Source organism: Quercus robur, chromosome 2, assembly GCF_932294415.1.
Source record: "Quercus robur chromosome 2, dhQueRobu3.1, whole genome shotgun sequence".
NCBI lineage: Eukaryota > Viridiplantae > Streptophyta > Magnoliopsida > Fagales > Fagaceae > Quercus > Quercus robur.
Window position 1 is genome coordinate 41,016,968 of NC_065535.1, and position 9,621 is coordinate 41,026,588.

Sequence of the window (9,621 nt, forward strand, 5' to 3'; positions counted from 1 at the left end):
TTTTCAAGATATCTTAACAATTTCAACTCTGATTTCGACCCATGAGCAATGAAATTGGTTCCAACCCATTTTGATCATCGGATCAAAATTAAGTTTTCATGTCGTTCTCGGGAGTCAACCTTGGGACAAACTTGGTCAAAATTGACAAAAATCTCTGATAACCTCGGATTTGATATAAAAATATGAAAAATGTCGTTTTGGGGTGCTTTTAACCAAATTTAACCTTCGGTCAACCCTAGGTTGACTAGGGGCATTTTGGTTAATTTGACTTAAAAAGGCACTTTGAGTGCTCCGATGCCCGAACGGGTTGTATCATGTCAATTTAGATGTTCCCACGATCCCCCGGTGAAAAAAAATGATCGAGAGCGGACAAAATACGGTATCTACAACAAGTGTCTTCAAGTTTTTTAATTATTTGACAAGTGACATTCCTCGTGGCATAGAGCTTGTTTGGTAAGCGATTCCAAACAATATTTTTTAGTGTTTAAATATTGAAAACTATAGGCAAAAAAAAAAAAAAAAAAAAAAAAAAACGTGTTTGGTAGAAGTGTTTTTTTTGGAGTGTTTAAGTCACAATTCTCAATTTAGGATGTTTAAACACTGTATTTAGAGAATTCTCCATACCAATTTTTACTTTTCAAGTACCATTATTCAATAGTTTATTTTTTATTTTTTATTTTTTATAATATTTAGAAAAGTGTGGGACCCACTTGATAAGACCTCACATTAACTACAACTCTCTCTCACGCTGACCAAGTACCAACATGCCTCATCTTTTCTTTATTTTTCTTTACTTCTTTCTTTTTATTTCTTCTTCTTTGTCACACTTCCTTCTCTCTTCACTTTCAAATTTCTTTATGTCTCTCTTCACCTCCATTACTTCTCATCTCTCTCTCATGGTCTCTTTCTTCCTAGAGGTTTTTTTTTTTTTGGCAAAGGATTCGTTATTTTTTTTAGAAGAGTAATGAGAGTGGGCTGCTGGGTTTTTTTTTTTTTTTTTTTTTTTTAAGCAAACGATTGTGGTTATTTTTTTTTTAAGAGGAGGAAGAAATTTTCTGAAGAGGAAGAAGAGAGCAGAGGAAGAAAATGAACTGAAGAAGACCAACCGAAAATAGCGTGGGAAATTCTCTCTTCTCTAATAAATATTAATAAAATAATTCTAATGTCAGAAAGTTACCCCTTTAAAAAAAATTAAATACATACACATACAAAGTACACAATTATGTTTTTACACATCTTAAAATATGTTGTTTGAAACATGGTATCAAACACATTTTTTGTATTATGAGTACTTTAAATACGTATTTTCACAACACTTTTTAAACCATAATTTTCACATCATTTTAAATAACAATACTTGAAAACTATTACCAAACAAGCCCATAATTTGCCAAAACACAGGTAATGTGGCTACCAAACTAACACTTGGCATGGTTGCCAATTTATATGTCATCATCTCTAGGATTATGAGTGGCTTTATGCCTCAATATGCTCTTATCAATATACTTATTTTTATAGTATAAACATTATGGCTACTTTAATTTTGTTATACATGCAAAGTCTTTTGCATGGATGCAAAGGCATATAACCATTCGAGCAATAGTTGTTACACACACTATTGCTAACACACAACTCAAGTCACGATTTCAATTTAAAATAAGTTGTGTATTACTACATGTGTAAAAGTTATTTTCCTATTCATTAACCTCTAGACATTGAAAAAGACGTATAGCTATTAGGCCAAGTTATGTAGCCATTAGTCATTAACCATTTCTCATTATGCAAAAGTCCTTTGACCATGTACTCCCTCAACTATTAGTCTATTATGATAGCATGGTAGAGTAATAATGTTAGATATAGGTGAGCGGCTTCATTTAGCATCCTAGTAGGGACCACTACTCTAACAATAGGAAAATTATTGAATATTCCGGGAGTATTATAAATGCGTACTTCCCCCTTCTCACTTGAATTGTGGGTTCCATCATAAATTTAATTAATGAGATCTACTATTATGTGAGAGGGGAAAGTATGCATTTATGATATTCCAAGAGTACTCAATAATTAGCCCTAACAATAACATAATTTTGGATATATTCTCGCAAAGAACCAGCTTGTTAAACAGATGCGTGTGCATGAAGAATCTTTCTAAGACATTATTGTGCAATGAGAAGGAATCATATTGTCCAATGCAAAGGCAACGCATTTTTACAACATCTCCCCCCTACTAATACAAAATGGTGATAAAGAAGACCTAAGAAACAGCAATTCTTCATACGTTTGAAGCTTCCATTTTCCAAATAGCTCTCTTTCGCTTCTTCTTTCTCTCTTGTAATTGTAAATAGATTCATCAGTGTAATTTATTCTTCAAAACGTAGTGGGATTATTAGGGTCGGCTCTACAGTATAGGCGAATGAGACAGTTGCCTAAGGCCCCAAAGTAGAAAAAAGTTATTAAACTTTAACCAATAGAGTTTTTACTTTCATTGTTATAATATTAATTAAGCTCAATTATTAACTAATAAATAAAATAATATTTTTTATCATATGAAAAAGAAGAAAAAAAAGAAGAAGAAGAGAGAAATGCTACGTCCATAATATTTTTCACAAAAAATTCTAAATGTTAGGTTGTTACTGGCTGTTATTAGTGGGCAAAAAAATAATTTCAGTGGTGGGTTCAAATTAAAACTAGTAACAATTTAACACCTATGAATTATTGTGAATGTGGCACTTCTAAAAAAAAAAAAAAAGCAATACACAGAATTTTACAACATTTTTCACAAAAACTGAGTTGGCAAATTTTTACTTGTTTGCATTTAAGTCCATCACTAACATTACCTTTTTACTTACCACTACCAATTTGCTACATCAACAGATGTGAAAGGTTTTGTTAAATTTTTTGTATCTATAGACTTTCTAAAAAAAAAAAAAAAAAAATCTTCATGATTAATTAGTAATTTTATATCTAAAACAAGAAAATAGAGTTTAAGTAAAAAATACTCATATATATATATATATATAAAGTCTCAAATTATTTTTCGTCTAAGGATCCCAAATGCATCAAGTCGCCTTTGAGATTATTCTACTGGCCTCAACTCTCAGCTCTCAGCTCATGGTTTTCTCCGTCTCAAACCATAAAAGGTTTCCATTTAAAAAAGAAAAAAAATTATTTTTTACCTTGCTCGAAATATATGTTTTCCCTTGCTTCAACTTTACTCTCTCATTTCCAAGCACTAGCATCCAGGTGTTGTGTAAATGCCTTATCCTTTTGAAATTACCCATGTAAACTCTCATATATATTAGAAAAGTACAACTATAAATTTATTAAAAAAGTTTTCAATTTTTTTTATAAAAAATGTTAAAATTATTACAAATTTTATTACAAAACCTTCAATGACGATAAGTCAATACTATAATTGAATTATTTTTGTGGTACAAATAAATTTTGTCATGTAACAGTATCTTTAATATCACTTTTCTCCTGTTTCGATTTATGCCCTTCAAACATTGGATCCTGGGCAACTGTGGCCCGCTACCCTTTATTTGGTTAGCAAAAGAACCTATAATTCTATAAATCCTCCCATAATGGAGCTAGCCAAGGATAAGAAAGTCAGATGAGCCCTGTCTAATCACTGCCAACAATGGTTGTAAGTTGTAACATGTAAAAGAACTCAGCAGGAGTAGTAGCGTTAAAATTTCAAATCTTGTGTTCACATTGTAGTGAGGCGTCGGCGATGACAAACCATCACATTCACATGCAATCTGTCATGCACTCATGCTCTCATTTTTTTCTCCACCGAAAGTCACATATCTTAACCCAAAATCATTCATTAGGAATAATAGGAATAGGAATAAAATAAAGCTCTACAACTCAAAAAAGGATCAATCACCGTTTCACTTTTCTTCTTAGCCATCCGCTTTTCATCTTTTTACCTATCCCTTTATACCACAAATAGTTCCCTTCTAACCAAAGAAAGCAGCAACAACAGCTGAGAAGAAAATGGGCTGTTTCAGCTTCTGCAACTCCAAAACCCCATCTCCCATGCAAACTTCCTTCTCTGAAGCTATGCAAGAAAACCCAGAACCAAGATATCTCAAACAAGAGGTTCTTTTACGTATACCAGGAAGCAAAGTACATCTGATGGATGAAGGAGAAGCTGTAGAACTCTCTAGCGGAGAGTTTATGATTGTTAAAATCTCAGATGAGAATGTTTCTCTTGCAACTATCATAAAAGTTGGTGAGGATCTTCAGTGGCCTTTGACAAAGGATGAGCCAGTAGTGAAGGTTGATGCTTTTCATTACTTATTCTCGCTGCCAATGAAAGATGGTGATCCTCTGAGTTATGGAGTCACTTTTTTTGAGCAGTCTGGTAGCAACTTGGGCTTTCTGGACTCGTTTTTGAAGGAGCATACGTGCTTTTCTGGTTCGGAATATGCTAGAAATAAAAATGTTGATTGGAAAGAGTTTGCTCCGAGGATGGATGACTATAATAATGTGTTGGCCAAGGCAATTGCAGGAGGGACTGGTCAGATTGTCAGGGGGATGTTCAAATGCAGCAATGCTTACACCAACCAGGTTTGTTTAGGAATTAAAATATCCAAACATGCAAGACAAATGAGGAAATTTAGTTGCTTTCTTGGTTGGTGTCAGTCATCACAATTAATTGTATTAGTTCCTGAGGTTTACATTAGAAAAGAGAGAATTTTAAGATAAAAGTACCACAAAAAAGAAAAAAAAAAACTGTTCATAAGTGACATAAACGCAATTCAGGAGTAAATTGCACCTTTTGTCCCTTAAACGTCCTGAATTCAATTTTGGTTCCACAAATTTAGAAAGAATGTTGATTGTGATTGCAATAATTGTTTGCTTTAAAAGTGACCCTGGATTGTTTGTCTTTGCTTCTGCACTTTTTTTTCGTTTATGCCTCTTAGTCTTTGACTCTTTGTTGTTCTGTATTGGGATTTTATTTTTGAAAGTGGTCCCTTGGTTGAGTTTGTGTATATTGTTTTGCATGAAAGTGGTGCCTGATAGTCATGTTTTAAACTTAAGTATTATATTGTGTGTTTGTGTTATAGGAAGGATGATTTTGAGTTCATGATTTTGATGTGTTATGGAGGGAATTTGTGGACAGACCGAGATTTATTAAGTATGTTGGAGAAGAGATAAGGTGTTACAAAAACTGTTACTCTGATGAAGTGTCACTGATGGAGATAATATAATGGTGAGAGAGTTGGGGTACGTATGAGAAGCGTGACATTTTAGTGCATAGGATACTTGCCCTCCCCTTTGAAACTGGGATAAGACCCTTAGAGAATGATAATGATGTGGTGAACATGGTAAATGCAAGCAAAACATGGACAGAAGACGGACGGACCAAATTAATGTCTTTAAATATTTTAGGGACCACAATTATAATTTTAAGGTAAATTCATCAACTGAAGCCTAACACAACCCATATTGTTTGAGAAAAAGAAAAATAGAGAGCACAAAGCAACTAAAAAAGACATGATGTATCATATGGAATTCTTGCTAAAATTCTTCTTCAACTAGTTGAATTACTGCAAGACAAAGGGAGAAGATAACATTGCACCTAAATTCAAGCCAACAATGATTTGAAGATCTCGCGTAATTATGCTCATACTCGTTACCAGAATTACCATGTCACATCATAAAACCTAGTCTTTTAATTATGATCTGGTGAAAAAGATAAAATTTATTTTCGCCAGAAAACAAGTGTCATTCTATACATAAAGAGCAAGGACAATTGCAGGTCCAAAAAGGAGGAGAAATGATTATAACTACAGCTGTGGAGGAGAAAAATGGTGTCAAACTAAGAAGTAATAGCAATAGAAGTGCGGGTGCCACAAAGAAGAGTGGAGTCAACAAAAGCTTAAAACGGTATTTCAATTCCCAAATAATTTAACTATTTCATAAGAATATTGTGTAAACATGAATTTCTTTATACTTATGTCAAGGTTGTTATTGTTTTTTGCTGTTTGTTTCGTAGTGTGAGAAAGCTGTCCAAGATGACAGAGAAGTTAAGCAAATCCATGCTTGACGGTATTGGTTTTGCCACTGGATCAGTGATGAAACCTGTGGTTAAATCCCAAGCTGGGAAGGCATTTCTAAAAATGATGCCAGGAGAGGTTCTCTTAGCTTCACTTGATGCTGTCAGTAAGTTTAAAACCGTATCAGATTTACAGCGAGAAAGTCATGTTTTAAATAGTATATAAATTCATAGAATTAAAGTGATCCATCTTGCCAATTACAGACAAGATTTTAGATGCGGCTGAAGTAGCTGAAATACAAGCTCTTTCTGCCACCTCCAGGGCAACAACTAGAATGGTTACAAAGAGGTAAATCTATAAAGAAAACATATAAACGTGTGTGTATATAAGCCATTTTAGAGATATGGAGAGCAGCAAGCAGCATCTTGTGCAGAGTTCAAATATATCTTTTGATTCGTCAATTACTCGTTCATTTAAAATCTATATTATCAGATAATTAGATCATAAATTTGATCTATCTATACTTTTTGAGTAAACTTCAGTGAAGATGCATGGTTCATAGATATTTCTATGGTCTTATTACTAAATGGTATATTTTCTACACTATGATCTTTGTATTTTGAGCAGCAAGTCATAAATGATACATTTTTGTTCAAAAGCTAGAAATATTTGTCAAATTCTCTGAAGCATTCTTCGTGCTTCTTGTTTTTAATCTTTTTTTTCCCTACTAATGATAAATTTTTGATATTTTCACCCATGTGTTTTTTCATCTGTAACTTTTTATTTGCTTTTCTTGAGCACCAGATTTGGAGAAAGTGCAGGGGAGGCCACTGAGGATGTGCTTGCAACTGCAGGGCACTGTGCTGGCACTGCTTGGAATATATTCAAGATTCGGAAGGCCATCAATCCAGCATCATCTGTCTCCACGGGAGTATTGAAGAATGCTGCAAAGGACAGCAAAGGAAAATCTTAAGGGTCAATTGCATGGAATTATTTTACCAAGTTGGAACGATATGTGATAAAACTGCCTTATTATCAATTTTTTGCAGTCTCTTAAAACTATGTAAGTGCCCAAAAGATCACTTTCACCATATGCTAGGGAGCAGTAATGCTTTTTCATATGGTGGTTATCTGTGCATTTGTGCCTCTTGTTCTTGACATGGTTTATCAAGCTAGCCATCATACAGACTCTTAACAGGGGGGTTCCCCAAGAATTTGCAACTAAAATATGTTAATTAAACATGTTTAATCTACCCGCACATGTGAATGTAAGTATGTAACTAGGCCATAGATGTTACAAGCAAGTGCAAACTCTTGACACCAAGTGTTCAGGCTATCGAGGAGAAGTTTTCTGACATCAAAAATCGATTTGGAGTGTCGTACAATTCCTACTTGTAAACGCACTTTGCAGTTTACATATATGAAGTTCATTCTACAACAGATGCTGATTGCTGAACAAGGTGACGATCCTCTTGTCCATTACAAGAAATAAAAGCAATGTATCATTAGCTTTTATGGCACCTATGTGCTTAAACCATCCGCAGGTCTTGTGCTTAAAACGACAAAGGCATAGTGTTTCCTTGAGCAAATGGCTGCCTTAACGTGTGGTAGCTAGGGGTTCATGAATAACCAAAAATTAATGGCATGGTAAATAGCACTCTAATTTGGTCTTTGATTGGTATATTTTGATACAGCAGTTGGCTTCATAAGTCAAGCCATAAGTCTTCTATAAGCTGAGTTAGTCCAACTTGAATTGTTCTTTTTTATTTGTTGATAGAAAAATAGTTCTGTATTTTATTTATATATAAAAGAACAATGATGTAGATCTTTTTATCATTGGGTGACAATTTAAGTGACCATCCATGTTTATAATAACAAAAAAGGGTAAATTGTAAATTATACTCCTGAAATTTGGGAATGTTTGAATTTTATAACATGATGTTTCAAAATTTTGATTTTATTTCCTAAAGTTTGGAAGTGTTTGAATTTTACATCCCAACACCCCTAAAATTTAGGGGGTAAAATCCAAATTTTGAAATGTTAAGGTGTAAAATCCAAACACTCCCAAACTTCAAGGGGTAAAATCTAAATTCTGAAATTTTAAGATATAAAATCCAAATATTCCAAAACTTTAAGGGTGTAATTTGCAATTTATCTAATAAAAAATAACAAGTCTTCGTCTCAAAAATTTGGGATGAACATTCTTAAAAAATATTGTACCAGCTTTTTAAATACACAATTTTAACTTGCAAAAGAAAAAGAAAAAGAAAAAGAAAATAGCAATAGAAAAGTAAAAAAAGAGTGAATTCCAGTTTACTCAATTAGTAAAGTGTGGTGTCCTTAAACAAGGAATCTTAAGCTGAATTTGATAGTACAATTTAAGAACCCTTGTTGATTTTACAATGGAATTAATCAACTTATTAAATTAACCAATTATGTAATTCGGTTTGATTATTGGTTAATTACCACAGATTTAACAAGTTACCAAATAAAACAATAAATAGTAAAGTAAAGAACAATAATCTGGTGACAAAGTGGAAAACCTATGAATGCATTCATAGGAAAAACCACTACAGGGTTTACCATCAACCCCAAGGTAAAACCCACCCAAACTTCTTGTTGCTATCTTCAGTTGTGAGTTATGTGATCATACACTGCTCTAACCTTGTTGGATTCTTCTAATATGGATTTGATCCACTAATATGAACTTCATGCTCGCCACTTCAAGGACAACCTTGAAGATTTCATGGCAACTTGTTTGTGTTGATATTGTGATGTTAGCTTGATCACCTATCATCAGGGGTGCCATTCTTTGGATTCACTTTGGTATCTTCGCTATAATAGTGAATCCAGTATAGAAACTCTAGATACAATTGGCTCTCCTCTCTTCTATTCAATTGGCTCTCCCCTCTTCTATTCAATTCGCTCTTATGAATGATCCCTTATATACTTTAGTAATTATGGTACGAATTCCAAGTCATGATCCGACTTAATGGGCACTACAAGGAAAAATGTCTATTACCATGATTGCAAAAAAAAAAAAAAAAAAAATATATATATATATATATATATATATATATATATGGTGGCAATAAAGATATATTGGATCTTCAGGTTCATTTTTGTAGCAATAGTATTAATTCATTACATTAGTATTTTATCGTTGCAATAACTTAAAATTTTTGTTGCAATAAACTATGTACACAAAGGAATTAATTATTGAAGCAAAATGTACTTGTATTGCAACTAAATGTGATGTTACAATAGGCCAAACCCAAAACAATAACTTATTGCAACAAAATATGTTGCTGCAACATGTCAATGTCGTTGCGATAACTTATTGCTACGAAATGCCACAATTGCAATGGCTAGTTTTGTTGCAATAAAATTATTTTTTAAGAATAAGAAATCATTTGTTGCAATGACTTTATTATAATGATAATTTTTGTTGCAATAACCTAGTGGCTTTCTTGGTTAAAGAGAACATGTAATGGAAGGGGATTTTCTTGGTTCAAAAGCGGTCTTGTTCTAGAAACACCATAAAACATATTTCTAACTACCTAAATGAAATCACTATTATTAGTACTGCCACTCAAATTGAATTGAAAAGAGGACT

General features: G+C 33.0%; 1 protein-coding gene across 1 annotated transcript; it reads left to right on the forward strand.

Annotated features, from left to right (window-relative positions):
* The first annotated feature begins 3,828 nt into the window (after nucleotides 1–3,828).
* On the forward strand, nucleotides 3,829–7,200 carry LOC126713710 (senescence/dehydration-associated protein At4g35985, chloroplastic-like). The gene is made up of 5 exons (XM_050413551.1): nucleotides 3,829–4,572; nucleotides 5,768–5,895; nucleotides 6,005–6,171; nucleotides 6,269–6,353; nucleotides 6,810–7,200. Exons 1-5 carry the CDS (start codon nucleotides 3,997–3,999, stop codon nucleotides 6,976–6,978), a joined length of 1,125 nt encoding a protein of 374 aa, XP_050269508.1. The 5' UTR covers nucleotides 3,829–3,996; the 3' UTR covers nucleotides 6,979–7,200.
* Nucleotides 7,201–9,621: the final 2,421 nt, after the last annotated feature.